This window comes from Symphalangus syndactylus, chromosome 20 (assembly GCF_028878055.3).
Source record: "Symphalangus syndactylus isolate Jambi chromosome 20, NHGRI_mSymSyn1-v2.1_pri, whole genome shotgun sequence".
In the NCBI taxonomy this organism is placed as follows: domain Eukaryota; kingdom Metazoa; phylum Chordata; class Mammalia; order Primates; family Hylobatidae; genus Symphalangus; species Symphalangus syndactylus.
The window spans coordinates 29,455,349-29,480,336 of record NC_072442.2 but is presented as its reverse complement, the minus strand read 5'-3'; the positions used below and the strand labels follow the sequence as shown (position 1 = coordinate 29,480,336).

The 24,988-nt window shown below is 38.5% G+C and overlaps 1 protein-coding gene across 2 annotated transcripts in view; it reads left to right on the top strand.

Annotated features, from left to right (window-relative positions):
• Positions 1–24,988, top strand: part of NLK (nemo like kinase) — a 157,718-nt gene that overhangs the window by 119,864 nt on the left and 12,866 nt on the right. For both annotated transcript variants that reach the window (XM_055255829.2, XM_055255828.2), the window contains exons 4-7: positions 2,627–2,733; positions 4,973–5,058; positions 9,873–10,082; positions 13,720–13,821. In XM_055255829.2, coding sequence (XP_055111804.1) covers positions 2,627–2,733; positions 4,973–5,058; positions 9,873–10,082; positions 13,720–13,821 — 505 coding nt within the window. The remainder of the gene's footprint in view (positions 1–2,626; positions 2,734–4,972; positions 5,059–9,872; positions 10,083–13,719; positions 13,822–24,988) is intronic.

The window sequence follows — 24,988 nt, the reverse complement described above, 5'->3', positions numbered from 1 at the left end:
TTTTTTTACTTTCGAAACTTTTTAATTTTGTTAAATATTTTACTCTTTTGTAATAACACTTAGCTTAAAACACAAGGACATTGTACAGCTGTACAAAATTTTTTTTTTCTTTTTATTTTTTTTTTCTCATTCTGTTGCCTAGGCTGGATTGCAGTGGTGCAATCATGGCTCACTGCAACGTTGACCTCCCAGGGTCAAGTAATCCTTCCACCTCAGTATCCTCAGTAACTGCTAGGACTACAGGCGCAAGCCACCACACCTGGCTAAATTTTTTGTGGAGTTGAGGTCTGAGTTGCTTTTTTACTTTTTAAAATAAGACACAAACATATACATTAGCCTAAGCCTACACAGGGTTAGTCACCAAGACACCCCTAGGCAATACAATACGAATTTTCAGCACCGTTACAGTCTATGGGACCACCTTTATACATGTGGTCCATCATCGACCAAACATCATTATATAATGCCTGACTGTGGTGTTAGAGTGGTTGAGGTAGGCCTCATTTGAAAGATAAAATTTGAGCAAAACCACAACGGATGTGAAAGAGTTAACCAGATAGATATCAGGAAGTACAGTCCATGCAGAGGGAATAGCTAAGGCCTAAGGTTGGAGTGTATCTAGCATGTTCAGAGAATATCCAGGAAGAAAGCAAGAGAAGAGGTCAGAGAAGTAAGAGGGCCAAATGATTTATGGCCTGTGAGACCATTTTAAGGACTGGCTTTTAGTCTTAAATGAAATGGAAAGCTTTTGCAGAAAAGTGACATAATTTGACCTTCATCCTAAAAGATCATTCTGTGAAATGCATCCAGTTTTGGATGAATTGATGGATGGAAAGAGCAATGGATAGATGTGTGACAAAGCAAATATAGCAAAATATTCAGTGTAGATTCTAGGTGGTAAGTGTGTATATGGGTCATCTCTGTGTAATTTTCTGTATGTTTGAAAAATAAGAAAAAGTTGAATAAAAACTATTAAAAACTACAACCCTGATGTCATTATTTAACTCTTCATCATTTTATAGAATAATTTTAACATGTCACTGAAAACTGTCCTGTAAGTGAATCCCACATGCCAAATATCATTTTCTCATTAACTTTCATTACAAAGTAGAATGTATTTCTCTGGAGAGAATCTGGATGATAAAACCTAAGATTAAAATATCTAAGAATGTAAAAGCCTTAAAAATTATATTTTCTGTATAATAAAGTAAATGTCAGTATATAGGCAAAATAAAAAATATAACAGTAAAAAAAATTATCCTGGCTGCTGTGTTTTAGAAATCTAGCAGTCTTGGGCCAGTGTAGTAACAGTGGATATAAGAAGTGGCCTTAATTCTGACTAAATTTTGAAGGATTTCTGATGAATTGGAGGTATGGTGAAAGAGAAAGGGGGAGGCAAGGATAACTCCTTGATGTGGTTTGTGGTGCAAGCAACTAAGAAAGATTTGGACAGTTTTGGACTTGTTAGTTTGAAATGTCAATTAGGTATCCAGGGGAAATAAGTAGGCAGTTTGATATACCAGTCTGCACTTAAGGAAAGAAGATTAACTAGAGAGAGAAATGTGGGAGTCATCAGCATGGATGTTATTTAAAGGCATGGGACTGGATCCGAGTATCCACGAGTGTGGATAGGGAAGAGGAGTGAGGAGCGGCAGCCATGGGGCATTTCAACATACAGTGGTTGAAGAAAAAAGGAGACTAAAGCAATTTGGAAAAAATGTCTCGAGGTGGAGGGAGTTTTCAATTGTTTTTGTCAAAGGCTATTATTACCAGTTCTCCCTGTTCCCAAGTTATCCCCTTTCCTACTTGTTTTTGCTAAAACATTAAATTAGAAATTGCCTTAAGAAAACTTAATACTTAAATTATAAGATTTACCATACTTTTGCTTCCCTAATGTATCTAACACTCACGTGCTTCACAAGAGTCTTGAATTCCATATCTCCATGGCTCCCCAGGCTCCAGCCTTTAATCATCCACCATGTGTCCATTCAGCAAAACCCTAAACATACAACGGAGTATACAACGTATAGGAAGCTCGCTCGAAGTCTAGTGGTGATGGTGGGGTGGGGTGTTTCATAAATATATACGAAGTTAAATAATAAAGGAACTAAATTACTAAGATTGTGGAGAGACTTAATAATTATTTTACATGTGTTTAGGAATACCGTATTTTATAATGTAACAAGCCACGGCCCTTGGATAGGTTGTGATCTTTTCCATTGGTGTCATGGTGGCCTAAGATGAGATCACCAATCCCCATTTGTTTGGATTCAAAGGACATTCCTGTAACATGTCTAAGTAGAGCTTAAGACTGTTTGGTCGTCATACTTTTCCTGGCCTGGCTGTTATTTAAAATGTTTACCTTTGGTTTTCTCTTTGATAATGCTGATTATAAGGAAATCATTTGGTTGTTTACTTCTGCTGACTTTAAACATGTAAGTTCTTTTGATTTTAGTAGTGTTTTATCTTGTGAGGGCTGGAATTCTCACCTCTGTCACGCTGTCTAGAAGCTTTCTTTCCCCACTTTTCCAGCCTTGAGAATGGAAGTTATTTTTTAGATCTGGTCACCACTTTGAGGGGGTAGGGGACTGAATTCGTCGAACTCTCCTTAACTTAAAACTTCAAGATATGTTGTCACAGAATTGATGCAGAGTGACCTACATAAAATTATCGTCTCTCCTCAACCACTCAGCTCAGATCATGTCAAAGTTTTTCTTTATCAGATTTTGCGAGGTAAGATTTCTTTATGAAGAAAAAGGTGCTGTCACACTGTAAATGAAATGTTTTGCTTCTCATTTAGACTTTAATCTGATCTTCCCAGGTTTTCTTCTTCTCTAAAGACTTTTTTCGTTTGACCAAAGCATATTTTATAATTTCTATATTTAAATGTTAAAGAGGAAGCTTTTTAGGGTTGCCAAATAGTTCTTGTTTTCAGTGATGAAAGAGAAAGCCCTGTCAAATTCATTAGGCAGTTGAGTGGGCTAATCTAGGTGAATAAGCAGGATGGTTTGTCACAAGTTCACAAAACAGCCTTTAGTTTTCAACGGAATAGGAATATGTGGCATCAGACGACTAAAGTGAAAAGTGACTGTATCCCCTATGGATGACGTCCATCCTGCAAGACAACAGTAGGTGGGCCTGTCTGAGTATTGGCTGGCATACCTGAAGCCAACTCCAGAGAAACAAAATGACCCTTAAAACCAAGGTAGATTGGGAAGACCAATAAACAGAGCCAGCTAAATAATTCTAGACTAGCTCATTAAAGAGCACAGACTTGACTGAGAAAGGATTTGGGCCAACATTATTGACACTTCTTCTGGCCATCAAGTATGTCCGTGAGAATTTTGCCATTACAAGTAGAGAATTGCTTAAACCTGAAACAGCTTTCTTACCTAGTAAGTAAAATACTTTCCCCCTGCCCTAGAATTCATAGAATTAAGAGATTCTTTATAGAGATTGAAAAAGAAATGCCAAAAGGATGAAAACACATAAGCAATTTTTTTTTTTTTTTCAGACAGAGTCTTGCTCTGTCACCCAGGCTGGAGTGCAGTGGTGCGATCTCAGCTCACTGTAAGCTTCGCCTCCCAGGTTCACACCATTCTTCTGCCTCAGCCTCCCGAGTAGCTGGGACTACAGGTGCCCGCCACCATGCCCAGCTAATTTTTTGTATTTTTAATAGAGACAGGGTTTCACCGTATTAGCCAGGATGGTCTTGATCTCCCGACCTCATGATCTTCCTGCCTCGGCCTCCCAAAGTGCTGGGATTACAGGTGTGAGCCACTGCGCTCGGCCACATAAGCAATATTAAAACCAAAAAACTCACCTCCAGGCCAGGCATGGTGATTCATGCCTGTATTCCCAGCGCTTTGGGATGCTGAGGCAGGCAGATCATCTGAGGTCAGGAATTCAAGACCAGCCTGGCCAACATGGCGAAACTCCATCTCTACTTTAAAAAAATACAAAACTTAGCCGGGCATGGTGGCGCTCGCCTGTAGTCTCAGCTACTTGGGAGGCTGAGGCAGGAGAATTGAGTGAACCTGGGAGGTGGAGGCTGCAGGGACCCAAGATCGCGTCACTGCACTCCAGCCTGTTCAGCTCTAAGATTTGTTCATATTCTGTGGTAGGGGAAAATGGGGAAGATATTGGCTCTTTTTGTACTTGTAAAAAATGTGATTTGCTACATTCTATCCAAAAAAGACTCAGCCCATTAGCCGGATATAGTGGTACATGCCGGTAGTTCCCACTTCTCAGGAGGCTGAGATGGGAGCATGGCTTGAGCCAGGAAGGTCGAGGCTTCAGTGAGCTGTGATCATACCACCGCACTCCTGCCTAGGTTACAGAGTGAGACCCTGTCTCAAAAAAAAAAACGAAAAAAGAAAAACGCACACAAAATGGACTCAGCCTTGAGGATGGGACCTTTAGCAGTACTGAATGAAGGCACTAGTCTTCTAAGATGTCACAAATATTTTTAAAGTGATTCATTACCCTCTTGATTCTGAGTGGTAAAGAATACTACTGACAATGTGGGCAAGTTCCTGAATTTTGTTATATCAGTGAAACATCTGTCCTGGGAAAGGCTCCCTGTGGCAATGGAAACTTTTGTTGGAGCAGGCTCCGAGTTGCAGGTTAAGAGTATCAATAGCAGCAGTCCAATAGCGACACTAACTAGCAATCTAAGGTTATTAGTATGGTCTTAACTCGAGTGCCTAAGAAGCCTATCTGTATTTAAACCTACATAATTGTTTAAATTATAGACATTATCTCTAGACTTTGCAAACCTTTGGTGACATTTTATTTTACTGTAGCAAAATTATGGTATTTTGAGGTGGGACTAGATTTTAATAATGTTCATTATGCAGTTGTTTAGGGAACAATTTTAAATCCTCTGCTGATTTCTTCCAAGGTTTTTTTAAAATTATTGGTTGAGTAAAAGGAATTAAATATCTGCAATTAAATCTGTTTGTTATTTCAGGTTTGAAATATCTCCATTCAGCTGGCATTTTACATCGAGACATTAAGCCAGGGAATCTCCTTGTGAACAGCAACTGTGTTCTAAAGGTAGCTTTTCAGTTTATTTAAATACCTGGGAAAAATCAGAATGTCAGGGCAGGTTTAAGAACAACATATTTTTGTGAAAGAAATAAGTTCATTTCCATTACTTTACCAAAAGTTAACCCAGTTTTCTCCATATCACTACTCATAGCCATAGTAATAATTTGTAGTCCTGCCTCATGTTCTTTTCATGATACTTGGCCTATGTTTTGGAAACACTGAAATTGGAATTATAGTGTAACTAGAAAGAAGAATAGAGAAGGTGACTCCTTTACAGATTGTTCCATTATTAAAAGAAGCGCATATCAGAAGAAATATTAGAACAGCAAGCATCTGTGTATATAAGAGAATGAAGTGTGACTTTTAGGAAGACCATCTACATTTTTACACAGCTAACATATCTATATGCTGTTTGACCAAGGTAGCAAAGTAAGAAGTAGAAATGTATTTAAAAGGGATAGTGCTGGCCAGACACTGTGGCTCATGCCTATAATTCCAGCATTTTGGGAGGCTGAGGCGGGCAGATTGCTTGAGCCCAGGAGTTCAAGACCAGCCTGGGCAACGTGGCAAAACCCCATCTCAATAAAAAATTCAAAAATTAGCTAGGTGTGGTTGCACATGACTGTCATTGCAGCTACTCAGAAGGCTGAGATGGGAGGATCGCCTGAGCCAAGAGCGTCAAGGCTGCAGTGAGCTGTGATCACACCACTGCACTTCCACCTAGGTGACAGAGTGAGACCCTGTCTCAAAAAAAAAAAAAAAAAGTGGAAATGCCAAACCAGAAAAGGGTAATATGCACCTATCCAATGTAGTTCCATAATGTATAGTAGCCAATTCTTAATTATTCCTCTGAAGAGGAATTGATTACAGAATTATATTTAGTAGTTCCAAAATTTCAAGTCATCAGTTTCAGTTTTACTTCTCTTCCCTAGTACAGCCATTGTCTTTCATTTAAAAAGGGGCTTGCAAATAGCAAAGTCCACATATTCGTTTTTGCCTACCTCTAATACAGATGTGTATTGGCAGAACTCTTGAATAGAGAGAGGTCCACTATATTTTTCCTTATAATAGAAATTGGAAATAGGGGCCTTTAACTGCTATATTTGAAAAGAAAAATAAATCTTTAAAATGTTACCCACTTTAAAAGTAATCAAGACTGTCATTATTACTTAGGTTGCTGGCGGTTAAACTAAGTAATAAAACCAAGTGTATAAATAAAATTCATTTTTTATTTTAAATGATTTCTCTGAACTGTAGGTCAGTTCTCTTGAAAAGCTGGTGGATTATACTGCTTATGAATGAAAATTCTCCCTTCATTATAGCCTTGAAGAACCCTCACCCTTATTTTAACTCTAGAAAGATGAAAACCTATTTTTCATATTTTCCCTAAAAATAGCTGATGTTGTAATTCAGTCTTTTGTTTCTACAGAGAAGTTAATTGCCACCAAAATCTACTAAAGTATTCCTTCTATAGGTTATTGAGTTTTTCCTGCCACCTTTTCACTTTTTAAAGAGAACTTGCAACCTATCCCCATAATCGTTTTTATTTAAAAAAAAAAATTTAAACCTTATAGTTAAAAATTTTTTTGTCCTATCCATACCTAATCAATCTTATGACAGTTTAAGCCAATTTCTTCTTATTTTGGTTTTTGATTGGAAGACTTCACACAGGATTTTGTGCAGGACCTGTCATGTTTGATGCCATTAACTGCTTGAAGTTCATTTTCCAAATTGTCTGTTATGGTTTTATAACCTTGGACTGTATGAATGGGCAACTAAAGGAAAATGCCATTTATGAATACACAACACACAAATCAGAACAAACAAATTTTGCTCCACTCCTTTGACTCATCTTACAGGCCTACTTTTAAAAAGCCAGAATAGAGTGCTAGGCTACAGACACTAGTTCTTTCTTCTCAAACATACAAATTCATTGAAGATCATTATAACAAAATATTTTTTAAAAATCAGTATCCTTCCATATCGTGAATGTATTTTGTTTCCTATTAAGCACAAGATGGATAATTTTGCTGGAATTTTTTTAGCTATCTGATCATGTAAGCTTCCTATTTTGGACTCAGGTTGTCTTCCAAATTAGTTGCTAAAAATGACGAAATCGTACTGATGTTTTTAATAAGGGATTTGCTTTATAACAGAGGGCATTTTTTTGTTGGATGGGTGGTTGGTAGTTTTTTTTTTTTTCATATAAATACGAGAAAAAAATTATGTTCTTTCCTTTTGTTGGTTTGGTTTTTAAAAATGCCCTCAAGAGTCATGGCCAAGTAATAGAATTTTTAAAATATTATGTGTTATTTTGGCCGGGCACAGTGGCTCACGCCTGTAATCCCAGCACTGGGAGGCCGAGGTGGGCGGATCACTTGAGGCCAGGAACTTGAGACCAGCCCGGCCAACATGGCAAAACCCTGTCTCTACTAAAAATACAAAAATTAGACAGGCGTGGTGGCGCATGCCACTAGTCCCAGCTGCTCAGGAGGCAGAGGCACAAGAATCGCTTGAACCTGAGAGGCAGAGGTTGCAGTGAGCCGGCATCATGTCAGTGCACTTCAGTCTGGGTGACAGAGTGAGACTGTCTCAAAAAAAAAAAAAAAAAAAATATGTATATATATATATATATATATATATATATATATGTTATTTGAACATATTTGATGAACTCGGGCTTTTGTTGTTATGTTGTATGGTTTATCTGAATAGTATGGAAAATTTCCCTGTGTTCTTAAGTTGTAAAGATGGTGGCTTCATACTGATTCATTCCCACATACACATCTGAATTCATTTCATGTAACCAGACATAGTAGATTCAAATCAGAAAGAGGGGATTGCCAAAAATTGGGGGGTAAATTTTGTTTTCTTTAGAACTGGGTTTTCAGATTTTCTTTTTAAGCTGCCAGAACTCCTTTTCAAATAAAATCTTATTTGGGGACTTCAATTTAGAAAACAGATTTAAAATCGTATTTTATCACTTGCAACATTGTGCCTTGTAAAGTTAATCAGTGAGAACACTGGAGCTTAGATGGCCATTACTATCTGATCTCATCCTCGGTGCTCCTGGTTGTTGTGTTTTGATGGCCCAATATCAAGGAAATTTTAATTCCTGAAGATAAGTAGTAGTTGCTGGTGGTGGCATGGCTGCTGTTTATTAATAGCTCACCTTGTAACCCTCAGCATACTTTTCAGTTGAGCAGAAATAGCAAGAAAAGATTTATTTCTAAGTTTGTATAGAAGTTAACCAGTCTTTATTATTTATTGCTGTATCTCCAGATTCTAACATACAGTCTGTAATATAACAAGTACTAACTTAAATATTTATGGCATGAAGAAATGAATGAACCCCGTAGCATTAGTATTCTAGCATATACGACATTTTAACGTATTTATACATTTGAGTGTGAATTTGTATTTTGAATAGATAGGTACATGTGAAGTTTGGATGTAATATTCATGGAATGCCTAAAGTCAGAACTAGATTCAACTGGAGTCAGTTTGAAACCCATTGCTTTAAAGAAATTCATATATATTTCATAAAGACGACAGACACAGTCTCAGCTAAGGAGACCTTCAAGATACACCCCTTTATCTTATGATATCTTCCTCTATAAACTAGTTTTGAAAGTAATTGGTTTTGTGGGGGTTTTTAAATTTTTTTTAAAGATAGGGTCTCAATCTCACTCTGTCTCCCAGGCTGAAGTGCAGTGGCACAGTAATAGCTCACTGTAGCCTCAAACTCCTGGGCTCAAGCAGTCCTCCCACCTCAGCCTCCAGAGTAGCCGGGACTACAGGTGCACACCACCATGCCCAGCTTTTTTTTTTTTTTTTTAATTGTTTGTAGTGTTGAGATCTTGTTATGTTGTCCAGCCTGGTCTTAAACTCCTGATCTCTCAAGCAGTCCTCTCAATCCCCGGGATTACAGGCATGAGCCACTGTACCTGGCCAACAGTTGGTCTCTAAATCAAACCTAGAAGTATGCATTTGGCCAGGTGCAGTAGCTCACGCCTGTTATCCCAGCATGTTGGGAGGCCGAGGCAAGCAGATTGCTTGAACCCAGGAGTTCAAGACCAGCCTGGGCAACATGGCAAAACCTCATCCCTACAAAAAAAAACCCACAAAAATTAGCCAGGTGTGGTAGCACATGCCTGTAGTCCCAGCTACTCAGGAGACTGAGGTGGGAGGAGCCTTAGATTGATCACGCCACTGCACTCCAGCCAGGGAGACAGAGCGAGACCCTGTCTAAAAAAAAATAAAGTCATTTACGTTCACCTAGTTTTTTTGCTTTATCAACTGAAAACAGACATATTTTTATTGATAAAGATGAGAAGAATATTTTTAAGAAGATGACAGATTGTATATTGACATACATATACTATACCTGTATCATTAAAAATGTTTCAGAGTGGCTGGGCACAGTGGCTCACACCTGTAATCCCAGCACTTTGGGAGGCCAAGGCAGGTGGATCACCTGAGGTCAGGAGTTTGAGACCAGCCTAGCCAATATGGTGAAACCCCTTCTCTACTAAATAATACAAAAAAAAAAAAAAATTAGCCAGGCGTGGTGGTAGGCACCTGTAGTCCCAGCTATTCGGGAGGCTGAGGCAGGAGAATCCCTTGAACCCAGGAAGCAGAGGTTGCAGTGAGCTGAGATTGTGCCACTGCACTCCAGCCCGGGTGACAGAGTGAGTGAGACTCAGTCTCAAAAAAAAAAAAAAGGTTCAAAGTTCAGTGCCCTATCAAAATTTTGATGTTTTGTTTTACTCTTTCATTTGTATTTGCTTGACAATGTTTTGATTGCCTTTTCTATCTAGATTTGTGATTTTGGATTGGCCAGAGTGGAAGAATTAGATGAATCCCGTCATATGACTCAGGAAGTTGTTACTCAGTATTATCGGGCTCCAGAAATCCTGATGGGCAGCCGTCATTACAGCAATGCTATTGACATCTGGTCTGTGGGATGTATCTTTGCAGAACTACTAGGACGAAGAATATTGTTTCAGGCACAGAGTCCCATTCAGCAGGTATGATTTCAATTTAAAGCTTTAGTTTCAATTCTATTACAGATTTGAAGGAAAATCCATCTTGCACATGTGTCTTGGGCTTATTCATTATACTGTCTAATTTGCTTTTAGGAAATTCAGGTTCACTTAAAATTCAGAAAGTTATAAAGTTGAAGATTACAAAGAGATTCATTTTGTAACTTATGAGCCTTTAGAGGGAGTATTGAGTGTATTTATTTATTTATTACTATATTTTTTTGAGATGGAATTTTGCTCTTGTTGCCCAGGCTGGAGTGCAATGGTGCCATCTTGGCTCACTGCAACCTCCACCTGCCAGGTTCAAGCAATTCTCCTGCCTCAGCCTCCCAAGTAGCCAGGATTACAGGCACGCTGCACCACACATGGCTAGTTTTTGTATTTTTAGTAGAGACAGGGTTTTGCTGTGTTGACCAGGCTGGTCTTGAACTCCTGACCTCAGGTGATCCACCTGCCTCAGCCTCCCAAAGTGCTGGGATTACAGGCATGAGCCACTGCACCCAGCCTCTTGACTTTATTATATGAACTGATGCATAGCCGTGAGCTCTGCTGTGACAATTTGCAAAGGTATAATCTTCAGTTGTTAGAAGGCCTTTCTTCCTTCTAAGTGAATGGCTATGACTTGAAAATGTATTGGTGACTTAATGTACTTCCACTTTGTGCTTAGAATATAAATTTTTATTGTGTTGATTTCTTGAAATCTGAACATTTAGGAAAATTTCTAACCTTTATTATTGGACTAAAATATCTAAATATGGCAGAGAACATCAGGAGATGATTAAAATCTCTTCAGAGAATCCTTTAGAAGCCATTCATGTTACTTTAATTGTCTTTAAAGCTAATTATTCACTAATACACATATTGACTTGCGATAATTACTGGGTATTTTTTACTAATTTGCTTGCATGAAAATAATGTAGTAACTATGAGCTCAGGCTGTGAAATCAGATTGGTGGGTTCAAATCCTAGCTGCACCACTTATGTTAAATCTTGGGTAAGTTACTTAACCTCTCTGTTCCTTTTTTTCCTCCTCCTTCTTTTTTTTTTTTTTTTTTTTTTCTGGCCCCTAAAACTGTTCTGAGGATTGTTGTACAATGAAGTAGGAAAGCTGAAAATGGGGCCTGGCACATAGTAAGCACTCTGTAAATGTTTGCAATTATGATGGTGGTAGTGTGCCAGGACTCTAGGGATACAGCAGTAAATAAGACAGTGTTGTTCTTAACCTTTGTGAAACTTTCACATGAGACAAAAATAAATATACAAATAAATATGATTCCAAGTAATGGAAGTTCCATAAAGAAAAATGTAGCCAGGTTAGGGATAGACAGTGGTGGCAGAGCAGAGCAGGCACTAAAGGATTCTCTGAGGAGATAACATTTCACCCACATAAAATGAGGCGGTAAGATGCTGGAGAAGTGTTCCAAGAAGAGGGATGACCACCATAACAAAGCCCCTGAGGCAGGAACAAGCATGGCTTGTTGGAGGGATGGTATGTGATGGAAGACGCTGTAGGAGATGAGGTCAGAAAGTGAGAAAGAACCTGGCCATGGTGACATGATAAAGCCTTAAGATTTTATTCTAAGTGTGATAGAAAACTTAAATGAAGGTTTTGACCAAAGGAATATTAAGATTTGATTGATGACATTTTAAAAGATCACACTGACTACTATGTCTTTGTAAATAATTAATGCACTTGACCAGACAGAATTATTTCTTTTATGCTTTTTCTACAAAGAATTTTTACTTAATATGTTAGAAACTATATCTGCTTTTATCAACATTTAAATTTTCCTATGCTATACATTTGAACTGTCTTTTTTAAAGTTTACGTCTTAAAAATTGATTCTGGTGTAAAAAAAATTATGTACATATAATACGTAATCTAATATTGGGTACTTTTGACAATATTCACTTTTCAATTTCTTTAGAAAGTAAAGTTTAACAGACTTAACCTATAAGACTATCATATCTGGACATAAGCTGTCATAAAATGAATGTGACTACTACCTTGCATACAGAAAAGCTTAAGTAAAAAATAATAAGGAAGTATTCAAATCCTATATATGGAACAAGAATCTTGAATTGCTGCTGCGAAAAATATGTGAGGGAAAGTGTGAAGCAACTGGACTGGAGTTCAGATATCTCCTTTGCTAGAGAGATACATAGATCTTCAGTTTGGCAGTCTGACATAGCCACTGCAGGAGAATTCATGTCTGTCTAATTGTTGGTGTGTGTTGGGGTGAGAAATGAAGATCTAAAATAGGAAAAGGCTCTAACTTCTAATGGAAGTCATTATTTCCTGTTGTATTTTCTCTGTATCTTTGAGATTTAATTACCCTAGTACTAGCAGACATCATAAAAGTGTTTCTTATCTATGGATCTGACCCATTTTAGACAACTTTCTGAATGTTTCAATTTGTTTTTATAAGCTAGTCATTTCCTTCAGCCTTTAGTGTGGTTGTTAGAGATCCAAAAGTATCACCTACACACTTTTCCCAAAAAGCTTTGTATAGAGATCTTTACTTCTGTGGAAAGCAAGCTTCTCAAGTATCTCCATTAACCTGTAGGGTGGTGATGCTGATAGCTACCCCATGGTTTACATAAGTGCAGAAACTAGTTCTTTATATTCGGCAAGCCCAGAACCAGGAAAAGAAGTGTTCTGTAGGTAAGAATTTCCCATCCTGGAGGGATCCAAATGAAATGTTATTGCTAATTAGGTTATGAAGTTAGAACAATTGTGACACTACAGAAAATTGGTAAGATAGTTTGCTACCCAAAGACTTGTTTGCAAGAAGACTATTTTATTGGTCTCTTTTATTGTGTCCAGCTAGTTAAATGTGGTCTTATGCGGTGTCATATTTTTCTAAGTGTCACAGTTTTCTGCTAGTGTAAGAGATTTCTAGCATGACTAGAATGTAAAGGATGTGTACTGGCCCAAGCATGGAGAGCTTAGCTTTCATTTCAGGTGTGAATATTTTCAGTATTTATTAAATCACAGGTGTCTGATTTGTGGATTAGCTCCTTGGTGAGCCAAATCCATTTGAAGCGTCAGAATCCATTCATTAACTGTTTGGAAAGAAGAGTCATTAGCCATCAACAGAAGAGGAGTTCAACTCTGCAAAGATCTTAGATGCTATGGTATCAAGAAAACAGGACAGACAGATGCAGACTCCCAAATTGCTCTAGCCTTGGAGTGTCAGGCTTATCAAAACATATTTTCTATATTTCTATCATATAAATAGGAACTTTTAAATAAATAAGTAGGAACTTCTAAATAATAGGATAAATAGGAACTAAATAATAGGATAAATAGGAATAGGATAAATAGAAATAGGATGAATAGGAATAGGATAGATAGGAACTTTTAAATAATAAATAGGAATAATAAATTAACAGGAATTTATTTAAATTCCTTTACATGAGGAATTTGTTTCTTATAAATTCCTAGAAATCTTTTTTAATAGGCCAGAAAGTGAAAGTAGGGACTCCTGTCAGTTAATCTAGAGCTTGTCTTAAGGTTTTTTCCCCCAGATTTGGTCCACATCTCTAAGGCTATGATTTAAGAGTACTGAAAAGTTATTTCCATGAGATTGTTATCTATCTGTATTTTATTTCCTTGTAGTTGGATTTGATCACGGATCTGTTGGGCACACCATCACTGGAAGCAATGAGGACAGCTTGTGAAGGCGCTAAGGCACATATACTCAGGGGTCCTCATAAACAGGTGAGAGGAGGGGGGAATCTTGTTCTGGTAACCATCTGTTTGGGCAAGATTTCCCTTCCAATAGAATAATCTATTAAGGATTTTTAAGCAAATGTATTATCTGTAGGATTTTTTTTTTTTAACATCAAGGTCCTAAAGTAAGAAAATGTTCAATATTTGTCAAACGAAATAAAATCTCATTCCTAATGCCGTAGAAGAAAGTGCGTGTTTTTGTAGCTCCTTTGCTAATAAATGACCCTTGGCTTTGTGTCTCCTGATTTATTGGTGTCTATAGGAAAAATTACTGGAGATGGAGCTTTGACCTCAATGCCATAACCTACTACATGTATATCAAGATGTCCTTTCCAAATACTGAGCCAAAATACCTCATATTTCTTCTTCCAGCCAGGAATGTGAAGCTGTTGCTATCGCACTCTTGCCACTAACACAGAATCAGATGTGAATGTTGTTAGAAAAGAAGTATGAAGATAGATTGCCAGATTTGCACTCATCAGTATTACTTGCATCTAGTCAAGTCACTGCTGAGAAAGACAAGATGGTTTTCTATCTCCACCTGTTGATTTAGCAGCAGTTTTTACAAGCACTTCCTAATCTCCTTTGGACGGAACAGCTTAATGATGTGAAGAGTGAATAAGGGGAATACTTTTCCTAGGAGCAACAAATTAAAACAGAACAGATAAGACTTGAACAGGATGACCCAGCAACAAATTTTCCTGAGTTTTGGTTGCTTTTGAGTTGGACATTTAGATTATCTGATTGATGGTACCAAATGACAGTGAATTTGACACTCCTGCTCTCAAACTGTCAGCCAGACATTTGCAAAGGGAAGGCCTCACCTTCCCTTTGCGGTTCTCTCTTTGTAATTCTAGTGTGACTCCAGAGCTTTTGTTGTCACAGGCATAAAGGGCAATGAGGTAAAGTGTGTTCTCTTCTAAAACCAGCCCAGGCTAGTAAATAGAGATGTATGCTTGTATGTTAAATAGCCCCCTGATGGTTACATCTTTCTGTTGCATTTGGTTTAGAACTGTAAAATAATATGAGGCCCTAACACCCTTAGAAGAGCACAGTAAGTCTTAACCTAGAGGAAAGTTCTATATTATAGAAGGAACTAACAAGATCTATTATGTTCCATTTATTGGCCAGCATCAGGAACATAAAACTAATTTACTAATGCCTCTTGGTAAATGTGTCCTTAGAAGTAGCAAAATAATTGTCCTCTTTCACTGACTTCATTAATTAGTAAATCTTGCCTGGTTCAAGGTAAACAATAATGAAAAGTAAAGAAGATCAGACACCCTTATGCTACCCTTCTGTCTCTAGAGGAGTTTTAACTGTTGTTAATGGTTGCTAGTTAATTAATCATCTGTGTCAAAGAGTTGCTAAACAGCAGCCTGAAGAACAAGGTTTCCTAAGGAGTTTCCTGTCTGCTGTCTAGATAGAACGGCTGGAAAATGTAACCTACTGCACCAAAAGTCACTGTGCACTGCTCTGAGCATTCCTGGCAATTGAGTACTTTTTCTGTGAAAATTTTTAAAATCTGTTAGTTGTAAAAACCTAAGACTTTCCATGAAATAAAAAAGGGTAAATATATTATTTTGTAAAGCAAAAGAAGAGGGAAGGAAAATCCAAAGTTCCACTGTTATTTAACTAAATAGGTTGAGATGTCCAAACAAATCATTTCTTATTTATTTTGCTATTAATTGGCCTCTTAACAGTAATCCCTTTGTTTATCACTGAGTTTAGTGATGACCTTAAGGGAGCACTGTGGTAAAAGTTAGGGGCAGCCCTTTCCAGTCTTGGTGTCCGCATATTTTGATTTTGAAGAGAAGACTGGTGGAGTGAAAACTAGTTAGGGGGCCATTTCTGCTTAAAGGCTAGATGCACTTTGCAGAGACTTTAAAGGCTTTAAACAGCTTTTATCCACTGCTTGAAGTGGTCTCCTTAGGCAGATGTTCATGGTCTGTTAGCACTAATCCAGCTAGATGTGTATAAAGTTATACCAACAATATATAATTGAATGTAAATAAACCTAGCATATTGCCTGCTTCCACTTTTCCTCCAGTGTGGAAATTCAGTTTTTGATGTTTGCTAGTTGATCTTTATCATCGCTGCTCTCAAGAGATGTCAGCAGGTTCTTGAAGCTCTTTACTTAAGCCACCAATCAGATTCTACCTTTTCACTTCCCACTCCCTGCCCACTCACCAACCACATGATGCATATCCTATGTGCCTCTTGTTGGCCTATTAGCAGCTGCTTGAAGGTATCGCCATTCATGTTATAGCTATTTACAGCTGAGGTTGGAAGACACCTACACACAAATATATTTGGGATGTAGCCACCTGGATTTTTTTTTTTTTAAGATTAATTTGGTCTTTGGAATATACAGTATAGCTTATGTTTTTGTACATCATGACTTTTCTGCAAAATGTATAGGGTTTAGCTTAGTGCTCTGCACAGGTATGTACTCAATTTATAACCTCTGGACTGTAGTGATTAAGAGTGTAGTGTCAACTGGGCACGGTGGCTCACGCCTGTAATCCCAGCACTTTGGGAGGTGGAGGCAGGCGGATCACGAGGTCAGGAGATCGAGATCATCCTGGCTAACGTGGTGAAACCTCATCTCTACTAAAAAAAACTCAAAAAAAAAAAAAATTAGCCAGGCGTGGTGGCAGGCACCTGTAGTCCCAGCTACTCGGGAGGCTGAGGCAGGAGAATGGCGTGAACCCAGGAGGCAGAGCTTGCATTGAGCCGAGATCACGCCACTGCACTCCAGCCTGGGCGACAGAGCGAGACTCCGTCTCAAAAAAAAAGTGTAGTGTCAATTTCAGTTTCACCATGTTGCACATGTTTTGAATGGTAAACTGGGAGTTGTACAATACAGTTTTCAGACAGATTGAGTATGAATCCTGGCTTTACTAGTACCTCCCTTTGTGACTTAGGCAGATTATTTAACCTCTGTGTATATCAGTTCATTCATCTGTAAAATGGTGATTAAAAATGGTTTTACCTTATTAAATTGTTACAGTGAGAAAAGAGCTAATGCATGTAAGGAGAACACAGAATAGTGCCTGGCATATACTACACATTTAATAAATATTAACCATTAAAGTTATGACTCAAAAATAGCAGATAAAGCTTGTGACTTTTAAAAAATTATGCATTATCATCAAGTGGGGTTTATCCCAGTAATGCAAGGGTGGTTCACCTGCAGAAAATCTATTAATATTTTATAACAGAAAAATCTATTAATATTTTATAACACCTTAAGCAAGGAAAATCATGTTTATCTCAATTGATGCAGAAAAGGCATTTGATAAGATTCAGTCTTTTTTATGCCTTAACATAAAGGATCTTTACGAAAATCTATAGAAAAATTTGGGGTGAATTTCTTTTAAGCTTACAAACAATACAGTGAAGTATATAACACTTTACATGAAATAAAAATGTGTGCACACAGAAGGAGCCTCTGGCTTTTAGAAAAGACTCCTAGTAATCCTCAGTGATGCTGCTTAGGCCAATTGGGAGGTCTTCATTTGGGGGTCTAACTGGGGCAAGTTCTATCTCACTGCATTTATTTTAAATTACTTAATATAGGAATATTAGATTGACGGTGTTTAAACTCATGAAGAATACTTCTAAAAATTCAATACAAGTTTTTGAGTTTGGACTGAGAAAAACTAAGCTTCTTTCAAGTAGTTTTCATTTAAGTAATTACTCAAAGTTAGACATAAATTATCATTTTTGTTCATAATTTCTAACAATAATTAGAACTTTGCTATGTACTGAACACTTCTTATATACTAGCTCATTAAATTCTCACACTAACACTATAATGTACCATTACTATTCCTTTTTACAGATGGGAAATGGAAAATTAACAGAGGTTAAATAACATGCCTAATGTCATAAGCCAGATCTTAAAATTAGGTTTCTTTAACTCCAAAATCTATGTTCTTAGCTAGTATACACTGCCTGGCACTTACACATTCACAGCAGACTTATTAAAATTTCATTTGTATATATGCAGGTAATCTGTGAGAACATATAAAATAAAATAAAAATTTTACAGCAAGTTATCTGCAACTACCACCCCCAATCCCAGTCTCATCTGGATTAACTTGAGAATATCTTTCCGGATATATATTCACATATTTATATTCATTTGTTTACATATATTTGTATGAATAGAATATGAAACTTTTAAAAACATACAATGGGCCCTTAAGCAATGCAGGGGCTGGGGTGCCAACTCCACCCCCCTAACCCCCTGGCTACAGTTGAAAATCCATGTATAAGTCGATTAACACATTTTGTATGTTTATATGTATTATATACTGTATTCTTAAAATAAGCCAGAGAAAATAAAATGTTATTAAGAAAAATCATAAGGAAGAGAAAATGAATTGACTGTTTGTAGGTGGATCATCATAAAGGTCTTCATCCTCATTGTCTTCATGTTGTGTAGGCTGAGGAGGAAGAGAAAGGAGGGGTGGCAGAGGCGAAAGTGGTGGAGGAGGTGGAAGGAGAGGCAGGCACACTCTATAATTTCTACTGAAAAAAATTCACATATAAGTGGACCCATGCAATTCAAACCTGTGTTGTTCAAGGGTCAACTGGGAGAACCTATTTGACTGTCATCTTAAAGTCACAGGTTAATGTGTCAAATTAATGTATTTGTGTTGGTTGGTTAATATAAATGCATCTATGTGGCATGTTTAGTCAAGACTCTTTCCAGTGAAACTTAGTTTAAACTGGCTTAAGCGAAAAAGGGAACTCTTAAAGGCGCATAACTGAAAAATCTGGAGCTACAGCTGACTTCAGGCCCTGTTGGAATTCAGGTTGTGAGATGATCTTCCATGCCAGGAATCTGACTCTCCTCTGCTCTGCTTTCCTGTGTTTTGGCTTCATTTTCAAACAGGCTTTCCCCAAGTGTTTGCAAAGATGAAGCCAGCAGTCCAGGCCTACATTCTATTACCATAACAATCCTTCTGGAAAGAGCTTCCTAAATAGCTCCAGAAAAAATCTTTGAAAGACTTTTTATTAGGAATGTGTTTGGCTATAAGTAGTAGAAAATTATAGTGGTTTAAGAAATAAGAGAACACTTTTTCCTCATATCAAGAGGTTTCCTCCATAGTCTGGAGCTGATAGAGTAGATTACTTGTGTCAAGGAACCAGCTTTTTCATTTTCTGCCCTGCCATCTTTAGAATGTTGCCTGCATACTATATGGTAACTGGTCACCATATAGCTGTAGCGTGTCCAGAAATCACGTCGATATTCAAAGCAAGAAAATGGAGGAAAGAAGGTGCATTAGCAGTATCTGTTCCCTTAATCGGGAAAGCAAAAGCTTTCCTAGAAGCCTGTTTAGCAAACTCCTGCTCATACGTCATCATCCAGAACTGTGTCATATGTGGCCTCCTAGCTGCAAAACAGGCTAATAAAGTGAGTATTTAGCTTTTCTGTTCTATATAATAAAGTCAGATAAGGAAAAGAGGGTTGAGGGTATATATTGGGTTAGCCATCCCATTGTCTGTCCCTTGCCTATTTCAGACCATGTGTCCATCCTGGAGCTGGTCATGGTGCTCAGGGAGGATATCATTTGATTGGCCAGGCCTGGGTCAGGTGCCCATCCTTAGGAGTTGGGAGATTGCAATCAAGCCTAATCAGACCACTTGGTTTGGGAGTGAAAGGGGGTGGTTCCCTAAAGGTCAGGGAATGCTGAGCAGAATAAAACACTGTGTGATGTTTCAAGTTTATTATCTCTTTTCTACAACTCAAAATCTTGAATGAAGGGAAGTATAGCTGCCACAGCCCACATATCTATTAAAGAAGATAGTTCTTCAACTGACCTGTTGATAGGATTGAAAAGTCTATTGTCAGCACTTAGTCCTCTTGTTCCTCTCTTACAATAAGGTTTAGGTCTTCAGTTTTCCTCAGTTTGTTCCCACCTAGTTGTGTCAGAAATGGATAACAATATTTCTGCTGAAGTGAAGATAGTCCTGTCTCCTGACAGGAACCATATCTTATATTTAACAGACTCTAAGGATCTTAGAGAGTTCATTCAGTTCAAACTTATTTTATAGGTGGGGGTTTATGTCACCCCAGAGTGCTTACTATTGTGTACTCACTGTGCATGCTCACTTAATGTGACTGACTGATCATCACAGCTTCTTTACTGCCAGCTAAGGTCTAAAACTTACATGTAGTTGAATGAAAACTAATAGGAACATCTGCTCAGGACACTTGCACAGTCCAGCTGACTCTGCTGTAGCAACCAGCATGCTGCAGTTAGCTTATGATGACTCTGGCATATCATTTAGGGCCACTCACCCAAGTCCAGAAGCTCATCTTTGCTTCATTTAATTAATCATAGTCATTAATAGAGCACTCTTTATACCCCTTCCTGTCCTCATGATTCAACACTGGCACCTACTCACTCCCACATTGCTAAGTTACTTATAAACTTGCAGAACAAACAGAAAATGGAGCAGTTTATTTTAAAGGAGGAAATTTAACGTGTGAATGTTAGGAGAATTGGCAAAAATATTTCCAAATGAGATGTTTAGGGCATATTTTTTTTTCTTTTGAGACAGGGTCTTGCTCTGTCACCCAGACTAGAGTGCATAGCTCACTGCAGCCTTAACTTTCCGGGCTCAAGCAATCCTCCCACCTCAGCCTCTCAAGTAACTGGGACTACAAGCACATACCACCCTGCCTAGCCTTTTTTATTTTTATTTTTATTTTTTTTATTTTATTTTAAGAGAGAGTGTCTCCCAGCGGGGAATGGTGGCTCATGCCTGTAATTCCAGCACTTTGGGAGGCCAAGGCAGGCAAATCACTTGAGGTCAGGAATTCAAGACCAGCCTGGCCAACGTGGTGAAAGCCTGTCTCTACTAAAAATACAAAGAAAGTTAGCCAGGCGTGGTGGCAGACACCTGTAATCCCAGCTACTCGGGAGGCTGAGGCAGGAGAATTGCTTGAACGTGGGAGGCAGAGGTTGCAGTGAGCCAAGATCACGCCACTGCACTCTAGCCTGGGTGACAGAGTGAGACTCAAACAAAGAGACAGGATCTCTCTAAATTGCCTAGTCTCGACTTCTGGGCTCAAGCAATTCTCCCGCCTTGGCCTCCCAAAGGGTTATGATTACAGGCATGAGCCACCGTACCCAGTCTAGGGCATATTTCTAAGCATTCTTTCTTTTTTTTTTTTTTTTTTTTTTTTTTGCTTATTCAGATTGATTCTATTGCACTTAAGAGAAATGTAAACTTCTTGTTTGTTGCTGATGTCCTGGTCCAAATGGTTTTAACCTAATGGCTGGTGAGTTAGTGGGAAGAAAGTGAACTTAGAAATGCAGTATCTGTAGCACTTCATCTTTCCTGTGGAGCCAATGCTAGAAACTAAAATTTTAATGGTTGTCTTTCTGAAGAACCATTGGTATGAATAAACTGACACAGAAAAGGAGAAAGTATGTAATATGGCTGTTCTAGGCTGAAATGATACTTTTATTGTATTTGTTGAGGTGTCCTTCTATAAAGAAAGGTGAAATTTGGTGGAGGAAGAAATTTAAAATTTCAGGTAGCCTTAACATCACTCATTTTATTTTCTTCAGCCACTCATTCCATACCCAGTTGTCTTTAAAAATTCTGCCTTTTAATTTCTTCTCTATTCTCATTCACTGGCATATAGAACTACTTATTTGCCTGTCTTCTTTGCCCACCAGAGAAGTCTTTTTCATCTTCATTACTTCAATAACTAACCCAGGCCCTGACATTGGGTGGTTGCTAAATGAGTAGCAATGATGTTAGGAGGTAGGGATGTGTGTACTGGTGCAGTTTAACAGATGAGAAAGCCAAAGCTTGAGTGATTTACCTAAGCTAGTAATGGCAAGGATAGGATTCAAACTCATGTCTTCTAGTACTTCTTCCAGTATTCCCTTTGCTAAGCTATGACATATCTTCACCACAAAAATAGTTTGAGTAGTTTCACTTTGAGAGTGGAAGGGAAAGAACTGTTTATGGTGAGACAATTCAATTGTACGAATTGTCTGGAATTTGGCTGCCAACCTGCACAGGCTAGTAAAAAAGAAGACAGCTATTCACAGTAAAAATTTTTCAGCAATATCAAATTACTTCACTTTACACAATAAAAAAAATTCTTGTGTAAAACACATGTAAATTAAGTTATAAGTTAGAGCCTCTCCCCCATCACTCTCCACCTCTCCTTATTTTGACTAATACAGATAATTTCAGAGCTTTATAGACTCACACATTTTTAAACAAGAAATACTTAGGCTGGGCATGGTGGCTTGCACTTGTAATCCTAGCACTTTGGGAGGCCAAGATGGGAGGATCACTTGAGACCAAGGGTTTGAGATCAGCCTGGGCAACACAGGGAGACTCTGTCTCTACAAAAAATTTTTTTTAAAAGTTAGTGAGGGCCAGGTGTGGTGGCTCACACCTGTAATCCCAGCACTTGGGGAGTCCAAGGCAGGCAGATTGCCTGAGCTCGGGAGTTCGAAACCAGCCTGGGCAACAAAGCGAAACCCCGCTCCACTAAAAATACAAAAAAATTAGCCAGGCATGTGGCAGGTGCCTGTAATCCCAGCTACTCTGGAGGCTGAGGCAGGAGAATCGCTTCAACCTGGGAGGTGGAGGTTGCAGTGAGCTGAGATCACACCACTGCACTCCAGCCTGGGTGACAGAGCAAGACTCTGCCTCAAAAAAGAAAAAAAAAAAAAAAAGCCAGCCGTGGTGGCACATGCCCGTAGTCTCAGCTACTCAGAAGTCTCAGGTAGGAGGATCACTTGAGGCTGGGAGTTCAAGGCTGCAGTGAGCTGTGATTGTGCCACTATACTTCAGCCTGGGCAATAGAACAAGACTGTCTCTTAAAAAAAAAAAAAGGAAAAGAGAAATACTTCTCTTTTTATTACCAAGAAATAGCGAGTTGGTCTACAGATACTTGAATGCCAAATATACTGTATGGGTTCTGTGCATACATGTAATTTTTTTATCCAGAGTAATCTTATCAAGACTCACACAAGTCTGGGTGCAGTGGCTCACACCTGTACAAATTCCAGCACTTTGGGAGGCCGAGGAGGGCCAAAGGCTTGAGCTCAAGACTTTTGAGATCAGCCTGGGCACGTCACGAAACCGTGTCTCTAAAAAAATACAAAAATTAGCTGGGTGTGGTGGTGCACGCCTGTAGTCCCAGCTACCTGGGAGGCCAAGGTAGCAAGATCGCTTGAGCCTAGGAGGTGGAGGCTGCAGTGAGCTGAGATCGCACCATTGCACTCCAGCCTGGGTGACAGAGCAAGACCCTGTCTCAAAACAAACAAACAAACAAAAAGACATACAATTTTAGAACTAAAGTAAACTTCAGAAATCAGATGGTCCAACCTCCTCATTTTACACTTGTATCATACCGAGGTTAAGACATGTTGATTTATCTAATTAGTGACAAGACAGAGCTAGAACCTCATCTAATCTTATCTGTATTATACTCTTTGATCCTGAAGAAAACTTATATATAATGAATAATTACCTCCTGATGATTCTGAGGTATCTTCTTGGTGTTGTTTTTGTTTGTTTGTTTTTTGTTTGTTTGTTTGTTTGGATTTTCCTACATGGCTTTTGTTGGAAGGAGGAAGATATATAAAATTCTTGACATTAATAGTTGTCCCAGCGGGATTCTGAGGCTATGACCAAGGTCCAAGGAAACGTTTTAGTGTTCTGCTTCTCCTGTTTCTGGTGTTGTGGAGAGCTTGACCCACATGAGACCTGTTTATATTGCTGTTCTAGCTGCTGTTTCTGGCCTTCCAGTGCTGAAATGGCAGGAGCTTTCCGTGATACTTTGAATTTTCATCTACTGACAAACCAGAAAATACAAGGCACACTACCCACAGGAAATTTATTTAAGAGTTTGCAAGTAAAACTTCTTTCCAGTTTGCTTTGAAAGTAATACAGTGTTGCTGAGATGGTCAAATTCTCCCAAACATAAGCCAGACTGCCTGCCCCCACCACCCCACCCCTGTTTGAAGCTCTGCTCTCTTGTTAATAGACCATTTAATGATGTAGTAACAAAATGTAAATGCCCTGACCCTAAAGTGGTATGATGAGGCAGTGTCTGCAAAAGAGATCAGGACCAGATAAAGATACCACACGTTCACAGATGGCTTTTTAAATTGTTTTTCAAATGAGAGAAACATATGTTTTTAAAACTCTCTTTTTAGTTTTTCCCACAAGTATAATCATAGTGAAGCAGTCTGGGCATTATATAAAACAAGAAGCCCAGGAACTATGAAAGGCTGCTCTAGTCTGAGATTATACCCTAAAAGTTCAAAGTTTTATAGGGAACCCCTGAAGAAACAGAGGATGTAAAAAGGATTTAGAGAAGCTGGGCACAGTGGCGCGTGCCTTTAGTGTCAACTACTTGGGAGGCTGAGGTGGGAGGATCGCTTGAGCCCTGCCTGGGCAATATAACAAGACTCCATTTCTTTAAGAAAAAGAAGCAGCAGCAGCACTTAGAGCTAATGGGAAGAGATCAGATCCAGATGAAATATAGTTTATGGCACTTGAGCCTCTTCACTTTCCAAAGCATAGTGAAGGTCAGGGGTCATTACTCCTACAGTTAGGTTTTCTTTAGGCTAGGCTTTTACTTTTTTGTGTGTTTATAATCTCACTCTGTCACCCAGGCTAGAGTGCAGTGGCATAAGCACGGCTTACTGCAGCCTCGACCTCCCAGGTTCAAGCAATCCTCTCACCTCAGCCTCCTGAGTAGTTGGGACTACTGGCATGTACCACCATGCCAGGCTAATTTTTAAGTTTTTTGTAGCAATGGCATTTCACAGTGTTTCCCAGGGTGGTCTCAAACTCACAGGCTCAAGCAGTCCTTCTGCCTCGGCCTCCCAAAGTGCTGGGATTACAAACGTAAGCCACTGCACCCAGCCTTAGCCTTTGACTTTATTGTTATTTGAGTTGATTTTCATAGGCTTTGACCTACCAAACTTTCTGACCACAGAAAGGTTATAAGTAGACGCCAGGTCTAAAACCCATTAGGAAAATCATTTACCCCACTAAGAGATTAGTTTTTTTTTTTTTTTAAGTGGTATGAAAGTCAAGCCAATAATAATTTGGCCATAAGTCTAGAACTTTCAAAGCTTGAGGAAAAAAT